This window comes from Saccostrea cucullata, unplaced genomic scaffold (assembly GCF_032062105.1).
Source record: "Saccostrea cucullata isolate Sc308-1 unplaced genomic scaffold, CSIRO_AGI_Scuc_v1 ctg287, whole genome shotgun sequence".
Taxonomy (NCBI): Eukaryota; Metazoa; Mollusca; class Bivalvia; order Ostreida; family Ostreidae; genus Saccostrea; species Saccostrea cuccullata.
The window spans coordinates 352,292-376,902 of record NW_026930709.1 but is presented as its reverse complement, the minus strand read 5'-3'; the positions used below and the strand labels follow the sequence as shown (position 1 = coordinate 376,902).

General features: G+C 32.4%; 1 protein-coding gene and 1 long non-coding RNA gene across 5 annotated transcripts; both read left to right on the top strand.

The window, feature by feature from the left end:
- The first annotated feature begins 374 nt into the window (after window positions 1–374).
- LOC134229767 (thrombospondin-2-like) lies at window positions 375–23,877 on the top strand. 4 transcript variants are annotated; one of them, XM_062711560.1, is made up of 7 exons: window positions 377–910; window positions 4,226–4,305; window positions 18,870–18,929; window positions 20,235–20,417; window positions 22,467–22,637; window positions 22,764–22,931; window positions 23,498–23,877. In XM_062711560.1, exons 3-7 carry the CDS (start codon window positions 18,884–18,886, stop codon window positions 23,572–23,574), a joined length of 645 nt encoding a protein of 214 aa, XP_062567544.1. In that variant the 5' UTR covers window positions 377–910; window positions 4,226–4,305; window positions 18,870–18,883; the 3' UTR covers window positions 23,575–23,877. The 4 variants fall into 4 exon arrangements, with proteins under 4 accessions (XP_062567547.1, XP_062567544.1, XP_062567545.1 ...); XM_062711561.1 differs by lacking the exon at window positions 377–910 and adding an exon at window positions 3,957–4,129; XM_062711563.1 differs by lacking the exon at window positions 4,226–4,305 and having other exon boundaries at window positions 375–910.
- On the top strand, window positions 7,680–12,632 carry LOC134229744 (uncharacterized). Its single transcript, XR_009984225.1, has 4 exons — window positions 7,680–7,903; window positions 8,349–8,611; window positions 8,844–8,876; window positions 12,157–12,632. It is a non-coding gene; the product is annotated as an uncharacterized LOC134229744 (long non-coding RNA).
- Window positions 23,878–24,611: the final 734 nt, after the last annotated feature.

The window sequence follows — 24,611 nt, the reverse complement described above, 5'->3', positions numbered from 1 at the left end:
GAAATAATGAAGAAAAATATCTTTTAGAAATATTCTCTTGAACAATAAAAATGTTACAACTGGTCAAATTTTATTCAAGTATCCCACTCTAGGAATAGTCATGAACTTTTTAAAAGTATCTTATCAATGTTTTTAAAAAAAAAAAGAAAAGAAAGCATGTTTTACTCAGCAGGCATCATTTACATTTATTACAAGTATGACTCGACTGGGGGTCTTTAGTTACATAACCTACATAAGTATTCTGAATTCTTTGGAAATGTGAAATAATTAACTTAGCTGGAAACGAACAAAGACTAAAGCTTCTCAACAGAGCAGATATGGTCCCTTGTTGCTTCTTATGATAGCCGAGCTTGTTCATCCTGATAGTTTACTGCTAACCCAGTAATTGGAAATTACATCCAATATGTTGATAATCGCATTCAATCGATAGAGAACCACAAAGCAACTAGTGACTGAATTCAGAAAATATAGAGAAATCGTATTGTCGGATCACGTCTGGGACACGGAACCCATTTTCTTGGACCTACTGGAGAACTTTCTTTGTCTAACAACGCGGTAATTAATTGATAAGTTATCACCAATCTTCAGTGTCTTGCAGGCAGGAGAAGTCAGGCTAGATTTCAAAGAATCGAAAGTAAAGGACAAAACTTGGAGATCGAGGCTTGCTTGACGCTGTTTTCGCTTGCCTCCTTCAAAAATTAATTAGAATCTTGTGCTATTGATTTGTGTGTGTTCATTTTTAAGCCGTAGAATCCTGGCCGTAATGAATGATCTTGTGTTATAAACAACCGCGTGTGGTACATAGTTCACACTGAAAACTCAATCAGTGTACTTCAGTCTAAACAAAATATTGTTCTGTTTAGCCATCTTTGAAAATCACCAGAGCAGACGGTTCTTCATTTGCCAAAAGGTAAGATGATAAATGAATGTACATTTCTTACGCTGATGTCTTTATCAAAGAGGCATATAGATGAATTTGCCTCTGAGCGATGTGCGATTTCTTTATTCCTGAAAGGATCAAAGAAATATGTCTAACATTTTGCATGTGAAGAGAGTTGGATGAAGATCAAAATGATGTCATATTCTGGGGGCATAGCAGTTTATTCAGGTTGCTGAGCCAATGTTATTGTAAGTGAGTAAAATTAATAGGAAATGTTTATGAGATAAATGATGATTGCCTAATAAACGACCGATTGCAAGAATTATCGTAGGGGAGCTCCCTTGATCAATAATAATAAAAGATGAATGAATTCTTTTACATTGTGGTAAATCAAAACATTTTTGGTATTTTTTCTGTTCCTTTACCTACCATAAAGTTGGTATATTCTCCAGCTATAATCCATGCCAGCCTTCGAGAAAAATAATCAAAATATATTTTTTAATTAAATTTCCGTTTGCTTGATAACCAGCTGAATTTGAAATATTTATTGCAATCGTAAATTCTTGGCAGTGGGGATGCTTATGAATCATCCTTGTATTCCTCAAAATTGAGTGTGTGTTGCATACGATTTTTTTTACGAGAAAAGTATAATATGTAAAATATTAATTGTTCTCTACATAAAGACTTTATTAGATTACTTTAAAAGTTATAGAGATTCTAACCTTCCAATCAGTGTGATCAGATATAATCAAGAATCGTCATGGACACAAAGTCGTTTTTAATAATTAAGATTGTAAGTGATGGCATATGCATTTTAGAGGGCAAAAATATTTCACAAATGTAGATTTACAAGTAATTCTTTAGCACAACAAAGCACAGAGACATCTCCTAAGAATATCGACAATGTGTTTGTTTTTGATAGCAGAGATATTTTATTATACTTTGATGCTTGGTGTATTGCAAGAGCTTGTTTAAGAATGTCTGACTATTCAACACATCAAGCAGTTGAAATGTGTATATGATAATCTTGGCATTGTTTATCTCCGGTAGAAAATATTTTGTCTGTAGTTTGCAAGGCTATTTTCTGCTATGGATAAAAATGTCAATCATTCCTGTGTTTTGAGTCGACGTTTGCATTCAAAATCATTGTGAATGAAAATACACATGTAAGTTTTACTGATAATTTGATCAACAAACTGTAAACACTGCAAAGGTGATTACTGTTGTGCCTTGAACATAATAGTCTTTTTTTAATTAGAATTTTTTATTGGATGTACCTTATGCAGCTGATGCTTATTAATTTTCCAAGATACATGCATGTGCATATATTGTTATTGTAAATTGCACCGGACGGTATCATAGTGTGTTATTGCATAGTCATCAGAGACACACAATAAGATAAGATTTTCTATTCTAATCTTTTATTCAACTCCTCATAAACTTTTTATTGCCATTTGTTGCTAAACTCAGTGTTTGGGGATTCCTAACTCTATTATAAACAATTTGTAAAAGTAATCACATATGAAAAATATCTTTAATACATGGAACACTTCACCTGTTTTTATATATTTAACTTTTGTATTAAATACATTCCGTTTGTTTATTTAAACAAATACTATAACTTCTGTGTGAAAGAAAGCAAGCAAAATGTGTGATTGTGTTTATATTCAACAAAAGGGCATAATGATTTCTAATGGAAGGAACTTAATTACACTTTAATCCCATCTAACACGTGTAAAGAAAATTGATATTGAAAAAAAAGTTGTTTATATTCTTTTAATATCCTTTATTTTAAAAACAATAATAATAGACAATGAAAGAATAAGATATATGCAAAAACAACCATATACAAGAACTTTCCAATACTGATGTCTACAAAACAAGTTGTCGAACTATTGGAAACAAATGCATGTAGGAAATGCGGTTTTCAATGTGCAACCTCTAATGTTCTTGTTAATGAAACGTTGATTTGGGGTAAACGAGATTTGACAGATTTTATTTGCAAACGATGTCAAATAAAAGTAAATCATTTCTCGTATGCTTACAATTTTCAACGGTATCAGGAGAATAAGATATCTTTTCATTACAGGTCCGATTGAAATGAATTAATAGAAGCAAAAATTTTGGTAATTTTAGTAGTTGATAGTAGTTTAGCTTCCACTTGATTAAATGTACATGCAATGTCTTCTGCCAAGGAAGCCTTTTTATTTTTTTTCTAAAATGCGGCAATGTCATTTTAAAAACTTCTTTTAGAGCTTCCTAAGAAACATTATTTTTATTTAGTTTGAGGGCCATAATCAATAAACTTTTGCTTTATGCTGCATTGCTTTTTGTCGTTCAATTTTTATATTTCAAACAATCTTTCTGTTAAATGGGACTAGAATAATTAGCAGATTCCCGTTTAATCTAAGTAATTAGCATAATGTGTATAGAGGGATAATTATGTATACTTTGTTAATTAATCAACGCGTTCCAGACATTTACTGAGAACTATTAACGTTGGACAGTTACACATGCATGTATATTCAAAGCTTCATCTCGTCATATAAGCAAGCGAGAGTAATACAGACATGTTAGAGGCAGCTGTAACTTCAACAGTTTTTTTATTAATTACTAAATCCGAGAAACATAATATTTTCTATTTCTAAAATAAAGAATTCGTCGATCTGTGTATTCGTCTGCAAAGGTTTTAGTCATCACTAACTACATTTTCTAAAGCTTAATTGCCGCCTGTGAAATATCACCTGATCAGATTTTTAACTGCTGTTGCAAAATATTATTTTGAATTTCTTAATGATTACGTTTTAAGAACGATTTTAAAAAAGGATAGTCATGTCAAAAGGGTACAAGATTACTTTAATATCGATTTCAATTACATATACTTGTAGGCATTGAATACAGCTATATTGTATCTGGCGGTCGACATATTTTGGCCATCTGGCACAAGAAAGCACAGCACACAGCGCTGTCATTTGAATGTAGATTGCATATTTTGTGCTTCACAAGTTAACAATCAGCATGGCATGTTTTGTTTTTACATCAATAATGCTCCCGCAACCCAGATGTAAATATCTTTTCCTGTTCGTATCGCCATCTGTTGCTATTTAACGTTATATTTTCCCCTCGATAGAAAGCAGTCATATTTCAATAAATTTCCCAAGTCATAAGCAGTTTACTACCACAAATATGACGTGATCTGGAAGCAAAGAGGAATATTAAGAGTTCTGCCATTATGGAACGTTGTTTAATGTAATTCTGCCAGGAAACTGTTACCAAGTGTTCAAAATATTTTTATTGTTCGACTGTCTGTGCTAGTTGTTTGAACATTTTATTATAACGTTGCAGATGTAGAGGAGTTCATGTGAAAAGTAAACCGGATGCCAACAAATCAAAGGCAAGAAAACAAGAAAATATTTATAAAGAAGGTAAGGGAATTTTGTATTATTAAAATAAAAAGAAAAGTAAAAAATTTTAAATCTAAAAAAAAAAAAAAAAAACAAAAAAACAAAAAAACACGCGGTGCTTTCACAAAAGAAAAAGAAAGAAAACGTTTTGTTCTGGTTCGAGAGTTTGTTGCACGTCGTGTTCAGGGGAAGTATATTGATTTTTGAGATCTTCGTTGAATACCTTGATTTGTGTGTATTGATTAAATTTGCATCATGACCTGCTTCAATGGACGTAGAACTACTTAATTGTTATTTCACATCATCTCGCTATCGTTGAAAATGTTGCCCCCAGAGTTCTACAAAAATGCATTAATTCTGAAGTCATCAAGAATCGATAGATTTTTTTCTATCTAATTCCCCACAGAATCAAAATTACATATAATTCCAACGTTAATATGACAATCCGCAGCTAATGTAAAGAAGAGCTGCTTATTCTAAAGCATAAATCTTCAAATATAGACTCTAATATTGAGAACCTATTAAATGTCCATCTTTCCTTAATCATGTTATAAGAACACAATTTCTCTAAGCAACTACTGAACAGAAACATTTATCCGTTAATCACATATTTTAAAGAATAGTAAAAGAAGCCTTGACGATTCAATGAGAATGTGCGCGTATCTTTTCGCGTGTCCGACCAGAATAATCCGAAGAATGAGGCACAGTTGCCAGCGATAACGAATCGATCTCATTGTATAGTTTTTAATATCTCTCTGATCGAATGAACATGTTCATCAATTAACGTATCCACATAATAGATTAATCAAAGGTCGGTATCGATCAATATAAGTTTTACAGAGTTCCCAGTCTTATATTGGACGCTACTTATTTAATAGATCCCAGATATTTAACTGTTCAAAGGCCTGTTGTACAAAAAAGGTGTGACTATAGTTTTATTTGTGATTTGTGTAAGAGGTCAAGGATTAATTTGATTTTGACAAATCAACGCCTTTGACACAATAATGTATTGTCAAAAGTAGCCTTAGTTTGATAGATATAAGGACAGTACGGCTGTAGCCGTTATATATGATGAGTATCCCGGTGAAGGTGAGTTAATAATTGCAGTGTGATATTAAAGGGATTATATTAATATTACAGAAAATACTAAATTGTAATAGAAAAAAAAATACTACAGTATAGTGAATTAGAAAATAAAGACGGTGTTATGTAACAGAATATACGAAATATTGAATATAAAAGAAAATGCTTCGTTGTAATATAACGACAAATGAAGTGGTGTTATATAATAGAAAATATACAATGTATCTACCAAGTTGTAGAAATTATTTGCTCTATAGTTTTCTTTCTTGATTTATATTAATATATTTCAGCAGTAAACGAATGGATCATTATTTCCCACATATAAAACGGCCTAATTGAATGTAATTTTCTTTTCTTAATTATTTGTAGAAGAAATTTCTTTTTGAAAATTACAAATTTCACCAGAGAACATATCGCTATTTTTATTCCCATGAAATCCTAACTCGGCTTAATTTTCGAATCTGAGTAATATTTTTAGATTTATAAAAGTGCTTGTAAGATTTTTCATTGTGAACAAATGACTGTTTTTTCTTCTTAAAGAAGATTTGGTTTGTTCACTTACTTGTTATTTGATATCTTCTAAAAACAACTTTGACTACGTTAGCACAAAGCTGAGATTTAATCCCGTAATGCTTTCAAACTTCTCAAATCTTAATTGAATTCAAATCAACCATAAATCGTGAAGGACAACTAATCGTGCAGAAGAATACACATTCTTAAGAAAGACATCTGACAAGATAGTAAACACGTCGTATATTTTCTTTTGGTTTACTCCAAATTTGTGTAAATTTGCTATGGTCTTCAACTCGACAATTCGATTGTGTATATTGACGGCTTTTTATATATTTTCGGAGAGTAAAATTTTCGTGGTTTGAGCAAAAAATATGATAAGTGACTTATGATTGGTATGAAAAACTTTGGTCAGCATGTAGTTGTTATGTTAGCTTTTTACGTTGTCTTTCGTCACATTTTGATATAGCATTTACAAATATTTAGACGAAATTAGACATCAAGTCAAAATAGTTTTCTATAAAATTGTAACGTGCGGATACGCTAACTGGACTGTCTTCAACAAGTCAAGAACTCCATTGAAAGTTTATAAATTTATTTAACAGGAAACAAAACAATACTGTTCAACATTTCACAAAATCTCTGGTGTTTCACAAACTCATAAAAAAAAACCTCTATAACTGGAGTCTTATCCAGTAATTAAATAATTCATGTGCAAGTCTAACTCTCTTAGACCTATTAAAATCCCAAGTTTAATCCTAAACTGGTAATAAACCAGTAATCATGAAAATCCACACCAGTAATATACTGGTAAATAAATATTATTCAATCTCTGAATAAAGTTTTCCCCCACACCACTTAATCAAATTATTTAACCCAAAAAAAACTAAATTAAACACACACCTTTACACTGGTGTAATCTACTGTCTGTAATCTAATCTCTGTCTACTCTGCTGTCTGCAACTCTCGTTCTTACTATATATACGTCATAAAATACTACGAAATGACGTAGAATACGATAACCAATCAGAAACATCGCGCACCTGATCATCAACCAATCACAGGCGATACGCGATAACCTTATTCCCACGACTACAAAAAGTTGTACACATGTTTCACCATAAAATAGAAACAAGTAATATATTATAACTACTTTATAAACAAAATAAATTTCGTAATAATTAAAGAAGATTGACATACAATTAATTAAATAAATCGCCGCTTACAACTTTTAACATTTTAAGAAAAATGCATTCTGGGAAACCGCACTTCCGGAATAACAAACCATGCGGCGAAAGAGAAAACATACCAGGTAACAATTTACCGAATAATCGCTAAACAATCACCGTTTTAATTATGTGATCATGTGTACAATATAGGAAGCTATAGATAACAATTAATTTAACATCATAACAACATTAAAATCTCGAAAAGCAAACAAAATAACGTATGCGGCAATACACATCGTCTGACAGAATTCGGGGGCCGTATCAAAACACAATGCACTAAAGAAAAATGTAATCAAGTAATACGGTTAAAACTTCGTGATTATAATATCACTGTCACTCTATTTGTCACATTTTGCCCCCTGTTAAAATTGTCCAAGTCCCTTTGGACTTATTTTACAACAATAAAAAAAAATGTCAACAATGCAAGAATGAAAAGATGATCACAAATCAAGATGAAAGTGTGATGTAACAATATATGGAAGGATGATTCTATAACAACAATGCAAATATGAAAATATGACAACAATGCATGAAAACATGACAACGTAAGTATAAAAATATAACATCATGTAAATATGTGCATCTGTACTTGCACATAAATGCTAACAACTGATAACAATGTACTTTGCTAATGCTAATAATTTAGAGACAAAGGTACATAAGCATAACTATAATTAGTTACTCAAGTAACATATCCTAATCTTCCTTGATTTCATTTACAGAGTTAATCAGAACAGAGGATACCGATGGACACAATTCATGTTACTAATCTTAAGCTCTCATGAAAAATAATTAAGGTAAGTATACACAGATCAATTTCTCAAGTTACTGTCTTCAAAGATAATTAGATTCATAAATAAATTACCAATTCCAATGAAAGTCATTCAACAAAGACATCAAGTAAAATATGAATTCTCAATCATTCAAAATGATTGTAATTGCTCAAAATACATTCAAGTACTCCAACTTATTACTTCAGACACTCTCAAGTATATACAATGTACATACATCAAACTATCATTACAATTATAACATATGGTAATATGATAACATACAAATTCAAGCAAAATAAACCACCAATGCTCGAAGTTACAATGAAAAATACACAGAAAGTCCACCACCCATCCCAATCCTAACCTTACTTCCCAATTATCAATAAAAGAAATATTATAACAAGTTAACTTATCTGAGGGGAAATATACTTAGCACAAAGTTAATGTCCATTTTTACTCTTTCTTTCAGGCTTGAAAAGGTTCTCAAGGGGAGATGGTCTTCGGTACGGCTCTGGTTTCCTTGCTGATGGTCTTCTGGGCATTTGATAAACAACTGATTTCATTCTGGGAGGTGGCGGAGACTTCTTCCGATAGGATATATTCAGGCGTTCACCTTCCTCTGGTCCATGATGCACAGACCTCATCTCCTCGGTACGGGCAAACCACACAATTCCACACTCTGCCTCTTCTGCCGTCTATGGGCATCAACGACATCCTGCAAGTTGATAAAGGGTAATACTCTGCAATAGGAACATGGAATTTACCATGTAATTTATATTAAAAATAATATGACATTATTATATACAAAAATAGCTATACTTTCTTAATAGCTATAAAATTCTAATCAGAAGAATACCCCATTTATTTAAACCAATAGTTAGACTTGCATCATGTAAATATGAACATGATAAACAACAACTCTCTTGTTGTATTCATAATAGATTATTTTATTTGTTATTTGTAGGCTGCAAAGGCATGACAGAGAATAACAAAAATGGTAAGTCTAATTTTGATTTCTTCTCATCTCCATAGCAACTTTCTGGATCCATTTGGGCGGGTCATCACCTCGATATGGCAGCAACTTGTTGTGGTTGACAACTCGACTTTCTCCTCTGGCGTCAAGCTGAAGCTTGAAAACTAAGTCAGAATAAACTTCTGTAACAATGCAAGGTCCTACATAAACTTGTTTAAATTTTGGACATTCATTTTCTCCAAGTTTTTCATTTAAGAGCCAAACAAAATCTGTATAATTCTTTAGCAAGGTTAGCAAGGTTTTTGCCTCTCCTTTGGACATGTTCCTTACAGACTTCTCATACAGATCTGTCAAGTGTGCTAAAGATTCCTCTTCAGTTTGACCTTCCAACCCCTCTCCATTTTCAGCTACTCTTCTGACATCGTTTTTATCAGCTACATGTAAACCCAATCTTGATACCTCCAAACAGACCTCAGCAGTTCCCAGAACTGTATCTTGGTACAATGTTTTTGCTTCTTCCAGAGGATTCATGATTCTCAAGGGTACTGTAACTTTCCTAACAATATCAATCGCTGCTGGCGCCACAAGCAATGAAGATTTAGCTGTAAATTCTGGTGAAGATTCAAAAAGGAACAATTTTTCTTGATCTTCTTCATGATTGCGTTCAACAAATGCCTGAATCAGCATTTCGCTCATAGGGGGTATAGTGTATTGGTCAGCTGATCTAAGAGTCAATTTCGATTCATCATCATTTCAAATGCATGGAATTTCATGTCCATAAAATTTTATAATTTTTCTGTCCAGATGAATTTCGGCTTTACTTTCTTCGTCCATTAAAATGTCCATTCCAAGCAGAGCATCGTCTTCTATGTCTGCTACCAGAAGTTGTTTCTCTATTCTTACTTCTCCAATTTGAATTTCAAAGGATCCATACCCATAAACAGGTATATTTGCCCCACCTGCACCTCGGAGTTGAGAATTTCCTATCAACAAAGGTTTTTTATCATCCTTTAATTTCTTGTAAACTCTGTGAGACAGAATACTGGTGGAAGCTCCAGTATCTGTAGTAAAATGAACAAAATACCCATTCACCGTTCCCTCTAGATAAATTCCTGTTGTATTTGGTAATCTGTTTAATTTTGTAGTTGAATCTAGTTTTTCTTCTTTTGTAGAGTCTCTACTGTCCGTCTGTCGGTCCTCAGTAGTAATCTTTGTAGCCATCCCTCAACCCTCAGAAATGGCTAATGGCCATTTAAAGGATGGGGTCTAACAACAGGCTGTTGAGTCTGGTTGTGCGTTATTTTCAGGGGACATTCCCGTGCATAGTGTCCATTTTGTTTACAGCAGTAACAGACAATAGTAGGTATTCTTTTGTCACCATTTTCGACTTTCATGTGGTTTGTCACTTGCTGTAGTTCGTTGGTCCTGTTATCTGCTAAAATTTCAGTCTCCTCTTTTGTGCCATATTTCTGCTTGTAAAACTCTAACTCCTTGCTTAACTTTTGCAGCTGTACTTCCAAGTCATTATTTCTTTGTTGTTCTTCTGTCTGTTTTGCTGTACTTTTGATCTGACCTCCCTTTGGAAACTTCTTAAAGGCCTCACTTCTGGCTTCAGTTTTCTGTTCTTTGATTTGTCTCACAGCTTTCTGCTTGTTTTTCTGTGCTCGACCAGTCCCTTCGAAATTTACTACTTGTAGGACGGCCTCGTCTATATTCTCTGGTTCTTTGACATATTCGACATGAAACTGGGCATCGCCGTCTGCTAGACCATCTAAGAATCTTCGTAATAGATCTTCTTCTCGCGTCTCGGAGTTTCTCTTGGGGTGTGCTTTGTCATACAATCGTTTTAATTCAGCGGCGTAATCCTCCACTCTCTCTCCAGGTTTTTGTTGCCGCTTACTAAACTTGGATATAAAGGTCTTTCTAGTTTCGACAACCCGAAACCTGTTGTTTAATTCCTCCGTCAGTTTCCTATAGTTTCTTCGAGTAGATTTGGTTAGTTGGCCATAAACAAATTCGGCTGCTACCCCATGAAAACGTGGCAATAACTCGTCAAGTTTTCGTTTTTCACCCCATCTCTTCCTTTCTGCGATCTCCTCAAATCTTGCGTACCAAATTTTCCAATCTTCTTTGCCATTAAAGGGAGGTAACTTTACTCTGGAATCTCTGGATTTGGTTTCATGAAAGACGACTGAAGATCTAGCATCACTGGACTCTGTATCTTCCAGGTCTGAGTCAGAATTGTCTTCATACTGAAATTTGTTGGTCGCTGGCCTAGCATGCTGCATTTTGGCTGACAGTTTCTGTACTGCTTTTTCCACCTCGGCCTGAATTAGCTGGGCAATGTTAGAGGGTTGCAACACATTATCATTATGGATCTGCAACGGAGCATCATTAGGTGGCGCCAGATAGTTTTGAAAACCATGACTGGTGTTGTTGTTTTGAGCACCATTTTGACTTCTTCCAAAGGCACAGCTTGTGGCAGAGGCGTTCTGGACCGCGTAAGATGATGGGTAATTAGAAGGGAAACCCATACTTGAAACAATAGGTATATTACCTAAAGATGTAGGAACAGGAATATGACCTGTACAAGCAGCAGGTAGAGTACTGACTGATGAGGAAACTGGTAAAAACTGACCAGTATGAGATATGACAGGTACATAACCTGTATTGTGTGTACTGGGCATTGTATTGACTGGTCCTAATGTGCCAACATTACAATAAGGTTTTGAACTAGTTGGTACATGCCCTGACTGAATTGTGTGCAGTGGCTCTTGACAATGCATGAAAGTACTTCTGGTCATTGAAGGGCTATGATTGTGAGGTACAGAATTTGCAGTTGAGAATGTTGTCAAGTAACCAGTGTTGCAGTTTTGTAAATGATCTGGCAGTGTGCTGCTTAAGTCAACTAAAGGTGAAGCTGCTGGACCTTGAGTACCTGACAAAAATAATGGTGGCCTAGCACTTACTTCATGTGAAAATAGGGAGTGCACTGAGCCGTTACCCTTATATACATTTGTCAAAGAGCTAGGAGTAGGAGCTCTAGTATGTGTGCTGGGTACCTGTATTACATCAGTAAAACTTACTGGTGTAAACGAGCTTTTGGATGTTACAGGTACATCACCTGAATTGTGTTGCAAAAGGGTATGTACTAAACATGTATGATCTGCAGCAGGTAATTTACCTGCATTAGTTGCAAAAATTTCGGACTCTACATTTGTTTGTGGAGTAGAACTTGTCAGTCTTGTGCTAATGTTTGTGTTATTAGCAGGTGTTTCAATCCGTTTTCTTTCTTCTTTTTCAGACTGGACAGATTGAGATGCGTCAGAATTGTAGTCTCTACCCACCAGCACATCCTCTTCAATGTGTCTGCTTACAGGAGATTCCAAATCTCGACTTCTTCTTGCCGCGCGACTACGAGCTTTTCTCTTAGAACCCATGACATAAAGTTACTTTGTAAACAAGTAAAATAACTTGTACATAAAACACCAAGATGATGCAAGTAAACAGTATTGTATACCAAATGTTTTTTTTTTCTTTTAAATAACCTGTAACTTACAGGTACATGAAAAACTTCTTTTTTTTAGAGGTACAGAATTCAATCACTGGATCTGTAAATTTTACAGATCCCGCCGTGGATGCCAAAATTGTAACGTGCGGATACGCTAACTGGACTGTCTTCAACAAGTCAAGAACTCCATTGAAAGTTTATAAATTTATTTAACAGGAAACAAAACAATACTGTTCAACATTTCACAAAATCTCTGGTGTTTCACAAACTCATAAAAAAAAACCTCTATAACTGGAGTCTTATCCAGTAATTAAATAATTCATGTGCAAGTCTAACTCTCTTAGACCTATTAAAATCCCAAGTTTAATCCTAAACTGGTAATAAACCAGTAATCATGAAAATCCACACCAGTAATATACTGGTAAATAAATATTATTCAATCTCTGAATAAAGTTTTCCCCCACACCACTTAATCAAATTATTTAACCCAAAAAAAACTAAATTAAACACACACCTTTACACTGGTGTAATCTACTGTCTGTAATCTAATCTCTGTCTACTCTGCTGTCTGCAACTCTCGTTCTTACTATATATACGTCATAAAATACTACGAAATGACGTAAAATACGATAACCAATCAGAAACATCGCGCACCTGATCAACAACCAATCACAGGCGATACGCGATAACCTTATTCCCACGACTACAAAAAGTTGTACACATGTTCCACCATAAAATAGAAACAAGTAATATATTATAACTACTTTATAAACAAAATAAATTTCGTAATAATTAAAGAAGATTGACATACAATTAATTAAATAAATCGCCGCTTACAACTTTTAACATTTTAAGAAAAATGCATTCTGGGAAACCGCACTTCCGGAATAACAAACCATGCGGCGAAAGAGAAAACATACCAGGTAACAATTTACCGAATAATCGCTAAACAATCACCGTTTTAATTATGTGATCATGTATACAATATAGGAAGCTATAGATAACAATTAATTTAACATCATAACAACATTAAAATCTCGAAAAGCAAACAAAATAACGTATGCGGCAATACACATCGTCTGACAGAATTCGGGGGTCGTATCAAAACACAATGCACTAAAGAAAAATGTAATCAAGTAATACGGTTAAAACTTCGTGATTATAATATCACTGTCACTCTATTTGTCACAAAAATCATTTGCACATTTAAAAGAATGACAGTTTATTTATATGTTAAATTGTCATTTTTTTTAATATTAAGAAAATGTATAACATTTTAGCAAATAGTATCGCATAATTATGTTCCAATGAAATATACTTATCAAAAAAATACGGGAGAATATAATTTACCAGAAAATAACAAAACAAATAGCAGATATTATATTTTTTGTTCACATTTTCATAGTTTTTTCATGAGTATTTTTTATACAAGTATTTAAATGTTTATATTAATTCAAACCGACGGATCTTGAAGATGAAATATATTACTCACTGCGATAAATGTGTAAAACGTATAAATAGATCATGTTTTTGTTCACGTAGATGAGAATTCATTGTTAAATTCATTTATTGTAACTTCTTTCCTGCTTATGCTCAAAATGTGTTTTGAAGTTTTATACTTGTAAATCTTTACAAAGACGAAAAAGTAGATTTTAGTTAAGCCTTGCACCCTCTTTCACCCTTTCGACTATTAGACTCTAGTCATATACAATGTAATTATTAAAATTCCCACTGAGGATGGCTAAAGTTAATATAGTCAATCCCAAGAATTATCCATCAACAAATTCGACTTCTTAGGAACCATTTATTTTTGGAATTTGGAAGTTCTCCCAATCTTCAAATATAATGAGTTTTTGTTATGTTTAATTAAGCTTATAAAAGTACTTTTAGACCACTTTTAAATGATTCCTAGCGCACATGATTCATTATATCGAAAACAAAAAAACTTTGATAAACATTCGAAACAAATACCAATATTTACTAAAGATTTTACAAATGACCAACGCAAAAAAACCCAACCCCTAGAAACTTTCGCTTTTTTGTTTTTATGGGTCATTTGTATCGATTTTTGCCATTTTCTCATCGAAAAAGCTGATCCCTAATATTTGATTCTCACGTTATCGTATTAGCTTAACGACCGTTTCTTCCTCAGATGATTATCGTTTTGGTTAACCTTGCCAAACATCGACCAAATATAGTTAACGGTTTGAGGACATTAAATTGGATCACGGTTCTCGACTTCATTAATGAATTACATGTAGTTGTTACGTCAGTCTTATACATTGACTTCCTTGACATTTTTTTATCTTACCTCTATCATCTCTATGTTCTCTGATGTTAAACATTCATGTTCTAGCGCTTATAAGAATCAAGTATTAAAAACTTCTATTAAATTTTATGTATGAAACAGTGATGAAACAGCAACGAAGTTGTGCATATCTATTTTTTTAATTAATACGTTGTAGAGACTTTGATCGCTTGATAGAAAATACTAGTACTTCTTATTCCAGTCTTATAATAATGAAGTTTTACTTGCACATTTTTCATCAATATTTTACCTTATTAATTTAGTTTAATGAAATTATAATGATGAACTGATGTGATGATTTTTAAACAATTATTGAGATCAATCTTAAAGTTCACGAATAATTTTTTCCTGTCTAAAATTAATGTCAAGAGGATACTTGTTCAGTATGGTTAGTCAATTATTTCATGAACTGCACCTAGTCACCAGGGTAGAAGAGAATTCTTTTGATCTAATTAATATGTTAAAACTGAAAAACATTTAATCGTCACTGAACTTGTTAAATCATGCATTATTGTACATGCTTGACTTAATTAACTGCAAAAGTATGATGATATAGCATTGCAAAATGATATAGGACATCAACCAAGTTTTTGCTATATGCCAGAAAACTAAATGATGTATTTAAATTGTGTTTCAACCAATAGATTGTTAACTTTAATTGTATATACTGCTAGAAATCGTTTCCTTTTATAATATGCAAAAACAGATATTTTCGTGATAAATGTGGATGTTTAGAAATAAAACTGAGAGATACTAATACTTCTATGGAAACAATCCTTTTGCTTGACTAATATCGATTACATAAACAAGCCTGTATTTTGTGGTTGTTCTCAACTCTTCTTTTTTAAAGCTGAGTACGTAATTTAAGTATAAAAAGATTATTATTTAATGAAAATAAGAAAAATTGAGTCTCTGATTACCCTTTTAGTATAAATTTTATACAATCATATAAGACATTTTAAAATGTCAAAAATAACAATTGCACATTTGTAAGATAATTTAAACTCATAAAATTACATGAGAAATGTTGCATGAACATGATGAATGGGAAATTAAGAGTTTCATGTCAAATTATATTCATTGGCAACAATTGAAACTTATGAAAATTGTCATAATTTGGCAATTATTCCTGATGTTACAGAAATTACTTATAATGATGCTGCAATAGTAAGATTAGATGTGGAAAATTACATCAAAACTGTACCATTTATAATACTCGTATTTTGGATAACATTTAAAATACTTAAGGTGAACAAATTGCTCAGATGTTAAACAAGGTAAAGTTTTATTCACCCTATGCCGTTGAATATATGGAGATAACAACAGTATTCAAGCTCAAAAGTCCATAAAACACCGAAAAAAAAATTAGGAGCAGAGCAAACACGGAATTCCAAAATATCAAAGGTGGGATCAGGTGCCATGGAGGAGTGAAGATCCTCTAACGACCGATCACACCCGCCATGTGCTCTTTGTTATGATCTGATCGGGAAATAATGGAAAATCCGTCGTCAAAAGTGTGTAAATAATGGACTAACAATTAGTATGAACACGTTTGTTTGACTCAGTGATAAATTGTATTACTGACAAGGTCATTGTATCGACCGTATAAGGTTCCATTCAAAGTCTCGACAAGATTTGACTTTTGCATGTACGAAGAGAGACTTCAATGGTTATATTGTCCGCTGCTAGATCCTTTTTTCTCCTCAAATCTACATTTAGCTTTATATCTTATATAGGGTTGATATAATGAGTTCTTTTTTATCATTTTATTTTTCTGAAACTTTTCAAAATGATAATGAATGCGTTTTAATGGAATTTTTCAGAAATGCGGTTGTTAGAATTTTACCCGGTAAGTGCTTTGGATTTGTACATGTAATAATAATATACCTCTTGGTCCAGACAATTTATTTGCTGAAAGTTAAAGAAACCAAGAGAATTTTTATAAGTATATAAAGGAAATTGATCTTCTGTAATTGAAAACATTTTGATCATATGTGGCAGTTAGTATAATATAACCAAATTTACTGGAACATGTGGCAGAGATATACATGTAATAATTTTTTAACGCAACAGGTCCACTGCCAAAATGCATGCATTGAAATTTATGTCTTCGTGGAAGTTATTTTGACTCAACTAATGGGACGTTACTGAAACTGTCAGTTATTTTACAGTTAGTGTCTTTTGCCACTGTCAGTTATTTTACAGTTAATGTCTATTTTGACATTTGGTTAACAAAAGCATAATAAACATCTGCAACTGTAAGAGAAGAGTAATTACTTTCGTAACATGGGCTCTTAACACTTATCATGTATTTCAAACATGGTAATAAGACATTTGATATATACCAGAAGTGTTAAATCTTGGAAGCATGCATCTTACATTAATTACAAATGCATATCTCAGGTTATAAATTATGTGTTCATATTACTATTTGTGTCACTGATTTCACTTGTTTATAAAATGAAATTTTACGTGAAAACAACTAAAACGACAAATCTGAAGCTAAAGTTAATTGTTTTTAGTTTTTACATATTTCACAATACATATATATTTTGTTGCCTTTTATACTATAAAAAACACATTACTAAACTGCAATTGCTTCAAATGGTAATGAATAGCATTCTTTGTATTTTTGAACCTGAATCCCTTATTAGGAAAAAACACGAAATCCATAACTACTACATGACAAATATATCGGGTTATTAGTTTCTTAATGACCACCATTAAAGGATACTGAGGGATCCAGTCCTATTATTGATGAAATTAATGAGTCTCGATAGAACACTTGAGAAGGCTCGGGTTTGAGAGAAGACCACGAGGACCAACCAAAGACCCTTAAGCCGTCTTCTTCTAAACCTTTGGCCAACAGCTTTTCGTGATCGTTCAAATAAAAGAGGTTTTATCTTACTCAGTGCGATTTCATGTCAAATTAATGAGAAGATTCTTCAAACAAATACGGCCAATGTTATCGGCCTCACAATCAATTCATCTTGGTGTCAGTTCGGATCAGCCTGTTGAAATGCACGCTATGATTTAATATCACATAAATGTACTTAGTGGAAAGCCTGTGAACTTTCAAATTTGTAAGACGGAAATTGGACATGTTCTTCAGTTTTCAGTAATTGCTTGGTTATTTTTTATCTTTATTTTTTCTTGAAGATTTTTACAGAGATCAACTGTTCACACACTCTGGAAGATGTGTTTGAATGGGTTCTGTTTCTGTCTGAAAGCCAATTTAGACATTCTATAAAGAAGAAGCTTATTTAGTATGCTGAAGACCTCTCTTGTGTTCATAGTCTAAAGTGTACATTAAAAGAGTTAAATTTGATTGCATTCTATTAAATAAGGACAAATGAATTCTTTATATTGACATCAAAGATACACGTGTATCAGGAGAAACATTCCTATTTTATGGCCAAACATTTGGCATTTTTGTATAGTCTAATAATAATAGAAACTGGCTTTCTTGTACGTTTTGGAAGAATCCTTTTTACATGTAGTTTTTTTTTTTACTTTTATGTTTGATCATATATTTCCCTATCAAGACAAGGAGCACACGGCGGGTGTAACCGGTAGGCAAAGGAAGCTCCTCCTCCATGGCACCTGATCCCACCTCTGATGATTTGGAGGTCCGTGTTTGCTCTGCTTCTATTTTGTACTGTTTTATGGACTTTGAAATTGAATTCTATTCGTTATCTCCATATGCTTCATCTAGCTAAGACTTTTTTGTAATCTTCGTTTAACCTTAAACATGTCATTTGATCGAAATTGCTAGTGATTATTTCATTTTCATGCCATGTTGCTTCCAAAGATCACTATGTCAACGAGTAAAAAGAATTTAGTCTATCTATATAATTAAGTAATGATCGTTTATATTTCATCTTTGAAGTGAATGGTACAAGCTGATGTGCATGTTACTAAATAAAAAAAAATGATTGCTATAAAGTTCATCCTTTTTATCCCACCGTTTAAAAAACAACTGAAATCTCAATTTCTTCTAAGCATAGGAGGGTATGAATAATAAAATCGATTTGTCGTCAATACTCCATTTGAAGACACAAATCAATTCTGTTAAAGAGAGAGAGAGGAGAGGCGCTCTATTTAAGCTACAACAATCGTGAAACACAATCTTAGAACGTTAATAACGCTGGCTTTGTTCAAAGGTTTTAAAATAAGGACTGGTTTTGTTTGTTTACAGGCACATGACAAGTGATGATTGGATGGCTCTGTCTATACAGTGTAATCGTTCTCCAATCAGGTAAGTCAAATTTAGAGGAAGTGAAATGTGACATGTCAAATACGTCACAGTCAGTAGATATCATTACCTGTCATTATTTACAGAACTCTTGTAGCATAAAGATGCAAAAATTTGTGATGTCGACTTTATTTTGATTTCAATGGACAAAAGGAATCAATTTAGCGAATCGTGAAACCAAAAAATTGAACTGAAAAATAGTGCTGTGAACTCAGTTTGCTTTTATAAGGATGTTTCAAATATATTAACTAGAAAGTTGTAGATAATGTGGTTTGTCAAACAAAATATTACTTGTCTTGCTGGTTAGAAAAAGTATCAATTATTATTTCGTATTTCTGATCATATGAGATTGTTATTAGCATTGGTATTTTCATCCATTATATTTTTAAAAAAAGGGAATGTTTTGCTGTTATTAAATATTGAATTTTTTATATAACGTTGAGATTCAGTTTTGAAACTTAAATGAAGAAAAATATGTTAACATTTTTAACTTATTCCCCTTGATTTCATTATAAATCAAATCATTTTATTATGACACGGATAATAATAAAATTCTCAAACATGAATTAAGATTATTATTATTTTTTATTTATACAGACGTTGATTTTTACAGTATATTTTATCTAAAATTAAATCACAAATGAAATTTATATTAAAGATTAAACTATTTTGACGTTTAACTGGAAATATGCATTGATGGCAAACTAAGATCTAAACTGTAAGATGATGACTTTTGAAACAAATTGTCTAGAGTCAGCTTCTCTTATTTGCATCGTATTATAACCTTATCATCTCCATTCAAAGGCATAACAAGGCATATTCCTGGCAAATAATTTGAAGATACAAGGGATTTTCCAATCTCTTTGAAAGCCAAATTTTTTTGCAAATTATGTGGTCGATACAATATCATTGTTAGCAAAGACAATCCTCGTTTAGGTTGAATTTAGACAAAGCCTTGGCTCACCTGAGCTGAAAGCTCAAGTCCATGCACATTACCTCTAGTTTTTATGATGTAAACTGACAACATGTTTTTTGTTTCCCAGATCTTGACAAAGAGCACATTGTGGGTATGAAGAAAAGGGATGCTTACTACTTCATGGCAATCCCTTTTGACATTTCTGATTTTTGTGTTTGCTCTTCTCACCATTTTTTGTTGTTTTATCAATGTATATTTATCATGATTACTCTTTACCTTTTTATGCCACTTCATGGCCACTTTTTATATAGGAATAAAAATTGATAAGGTCAAGTTATAAGAAAATACTGAAGATTTAAGTGTACAGCAGGTTTACTATGATGATTTTTCAGTTGAAATCTCAACCTCTGAGCCCGTTGGTGGATGGGGTAAGTGGGGGTCGTGGAGCGCCTGCTCAGTGACCTGTGGATTTGGTTCAATCAGGCGTAACAAACAGTGGGAATATCCAGACGGTAGAACAGCTAACTACACTCTGACCAAAATTGTGGAGTGTTTTATCAACAAAACCTGTCCCAGTAAGTAATGAGTGACAGTTAGAAGGTATTTCATTTTTAGTCGATCAGATCTATTATATAATTTCTTTAATGTATTCAAACCTCTAGCAATATTTTGAATATCAGAAAAACACCTAAAATGTAATTTTTTTTTCTTTTCTTCTTCTTCTTTGGACCCACTTGAAAGGAAGCAATTTAATCGTAAACTTATTTTTACTTTCTTAGAAAATTTTAGATTTCAAAGTACATTGTAGAAAATTTCATATTTTTGAAAGCATTTTAACTTAATATTTACACCTTTGAAGAGATCTTGACAAAAACTTTTAGGGCAATATAAATCCCAGAATTCTTTTATTTAGAATGAGAAAATCGATTTTCAGGAGTTAAAGAATTCTTTCTCTATAATGTACCTCGGAAAGATAATAGTAATGAATTTGTTCTTTTAGTTTTAAACTTGATCCTGCTTTTCAGTTTTAGAGGAACAGGGGGATAATAATTCAATCTGCTGATTCTTATGAAAGAATGCATTTGCAGTTAGTCGTTCTAGTTGAATGTTAATAGGCTAGTGCACAGTTACGCAATACTATACCTATTGGGGTTTCCATGAGGTAATTTTTAACGAAAGAACAGCCTCTTCAATGTGTTTTTCAAATGCCAATCCTTTAAATCTCGTTGAAAACTGATCATGAGCATCATGTAAAGTTGAAATTTCTTGCTACACTTGACAGTTCTTATAAATCAACAGATTTTTGCAATCTAGAAATGGTGTAACACCATTTAATTAAAACTTAGGGTTGATTACATTCAAATTAGCTACAGTTTCAGCACCCCCTAGAGGCATGGAATTAATTGATACGGTGTAAGATTTGTACTTCAAGAAATAATCTTGTTGAAATCCTTCAGTTTTACAGGAACGTTACTACAAAATTTAGCCTTGACCATCTTTTAAAAACTGTTTATATTTTCAATTTATTTTTAATAAATGAATGAAATACCCTGACTAAAACCTCTTTAACCTAAAGGAAACAATTTTTTATGCATTCCAAAGTCTGACACATCTGTTTCATACTTAGATGTTTTACTTGAAAAAGACGTTATTGGTAATCTAATAACTAAGCTCTATGATAAACGTGATGACTTTAACTTTTCTATCGTCAATTTCCCTTACTTATGTAGCAATATATCTTCATCAACTGCATACGGCGTTTTTATATCCAAGTTGATTCGATACGCAAGAGCATGCTCTACGTATGAACAATTTCTAAAACGAGATAAATTATTGACAAACAAGTTGATGAAACAAGAATATCAGCAGTCTTGTTTAAGTTCTATGGTTGATACAAAAACCTTCTCAGCAAATACAATTTATCATTGAGTCAAATTTTGACTGGCGTTTTTCATACTACATGTAATTGTTAGTCCATTATTTATACACTGAATTGACGACGGATTTTTTCGTTATTTCCCGATCATGAAAAGAAGCACATAGTGGGTGTGACCGGTCAGCAGGAGATGCTCAATCCTCCATGGCAACTGATCCACCTTTAATGTTTTAGAGGTCCGTGTTTGCTCTGCTCCTATTTTGTATTGTTTTATGGACTGATATTGAATAAGATTCGTTATCTCCATATATTCTTCATTTGAAAATTGCTGAAATTTTCTGGAAAAAAATCATTACCGAACTAACTTTTTCATTTTTAGTTGGGAGAGATCAAATAGACTCTATTTTAAAGTTGGTCTTAGTGTGATTTGTTTGTTGTTTTGAAGCCCATGCTGATTCGTGTATGTGGCAGCTAAAGTCTAGAATGATTTTGTTTTGTAGCCCATTGTGGTTAAGGTATTGACAGACTTGGTCTAGAAAGGGATTTTTGGTAGCACATAAATGTGATGGTTAAGATGTGTGGCAGTTTAAATCTAGTGTAATTTATTTTTTGTTTGTTTTGCAGTCCATGGTGATTGAGGTATTGTCAGATTTAGTCTAGTATGATTTTTTTTAATTTTTTTTTTTGTTCTGTAGCGTAGTTGGGCTATGTGGTAGTATTAGGCTAGTATTTTTTTTTTCATTTGTAGTCCATGGTGGTTGGAGTATGTGGACTGGGTGGACCAGATGTCCGGTGATGTGTGGTGGTGCCAACGTTACCAGAACGAGGCTCTGCAATGCTCCAAAGCCCAGTAATGGTGGACGGTTTTGTAACGGATCTGACACTGATTCTTTCTTTTGTAACAACGTCACATGTCCCGGTAATGCCCTTTAGCATATTTTTTATTAAACCAAAGAGCTCAAAAACAAATTATCTCTTCTCGTTTCTTTGCAGGTTGCAGTAATTTTACGCCGTGTATTAGTAATTGTTTTTCTTCTTTCTTTAGAAATCCCTCCAGATTTCGATATGAAAAGTTGTTTGAATGATTCCATGTTCGTGTGCAAAAGTCGGCAACACTGTGTTCCTAATTCGCTGAAATGTGATTTTGAGCTAGATTGTCATGATGGCACGGATGAAAGAGACTGCATCATCTCATTAGGAATGGGAATAAATTGTAAGTTGTGTTATATCCATTGGGCGGTTATCAACTTTGCTTTGATGTTTTATGTAGCTTATGTTAACTTTTAGGTTTTAATCTATTTTGTTTTTCAAATACTAGAATTAGGTCTTAAACTTACATATTAGTAGTTTGATTTTTTAGAACGGATTCATTTATATATGTATTGTATATGTATATATATATATATATATATATATATATATATATATATATATATATATATATATATATATATATATATATATATATATATATATATGTATATATATATGTACATGTATATTTCTAAATTTTTTATAATTTTATGCGAAAATTTAGTATGATGACAAATGCATAGTTTATTGTTATGCATTTCAAAAAATGCGAGAGAAAAATCCATTCACATTTTACATCTGTCATTCGTTTTTTTTTTTTTTTGTATATTTCAAGTATCAAAATATTCATCGTTTGGCTTTTATTATTGAGTAATAAGAAAAAGCTCTTGACTTTTTATCTATGGTGAATACTAAGTTGAATTCTTTCTGACCCGATATTCACCCGAAATTTTATTTCGTTTTCAGCTTCCATGCAGAAATCAAAGTTCCTGGCTGTGATATGTACATTGCTAATTCTTTGGGAGAAATTATTAGTCAATTAATCGTGTACGTGGTACATTGCATATATATTCTTCATCATATTCCATTTTTCCCATGGCAAATGATAATATGGACCACAAAAGGGGACCTTGAAAGTTAACCTTCTAACAACTGCTGACAGTATGGGCTATACCCAGGCACGTGATATCTACCGACCATTTTAGTAGCAATGTGTCAAACATAAACTTAAGACCATAATGTATAGTTTGTAACGTATATATGTTTGTAAAAACGTGTTACAAATGTTATTCTTGATATATATACACTGTTTTTCTTAATAAAAATATTACCTCCTGTTCTTTATATATATTGTAATTCTTCGTGCGCTTCAGCTATATAAATATTGCATGTGCATGAAGTTGAGGCTGTCAACTGATAATGTGCATATAACATACTCTTTTTATACATTTATCTAGAATGTTTCTTGAAAATCAATTGAATTTCAAGTCAACTAGGGATGTCAAAATTGTCAATAATTGATATTCGAATATTCGATAGGGGTATTCGAATATATTCGAATATTCGATAAAATAAATACATCTTGCATTAAAAAAATACATGTCTTCACTCTTCTGCCAAAAAGGATAAGTTTTATGCCATTATTTGGGATTAAAAAACTCATGTGAAGTTCTTTAAATGCACTGCAATTATATTTTTAAAAAATTATTGAATGGTATACATCAAATTTGTAATGATTGTTTATAGAAAATTCAGAAGATTCTTTAGTATGTTCCAGATTAATTGATCGTCTTACTAAACTCTACACTGATAACTCCTACAAATTTATACCAAACAGAACAATTATCTAACGGTGAAATATTGAAAGCAATTACTTTTTGCTAATTAATTTCCTGATAATGATTTTTAATGATATTTACATAAACAAGGGGTCCGTGTGTTTACTTTACTATGTCCGAAAAGTCTTTGTGTGAAATTTTCAAAACTTTGACATTTCTTTCCTGACCACTTGATCTTAATTTTTAGCTATTAAAAACAATACCTTTATATGCTTATTTTTACACAGAAGCACGTGCAAAAA

Coding starts and splice junctions, on each gene's coding strand:
- LOC134229767 (XM_062711563.1), top strand. CDS start 18,884: ATGATTGGATGGCTCTGTCTATACAGTGTAATCGTTCTCCAATCAG. Junction 20,418..22,466: donor TATCAACAAAACCTGTCCCA/GTAAGTAATGAG, acceptor TTTCATTTGTAG/TCCATGGTGGTTGGAGTATG. Junction 22,932..23,497: donor ATTAGGAATGGGAATAAATT/GTAAGTTGTGTT, acceptor TTTCGTTTTCAG/CTTCCATGCAGAAATCAAAG.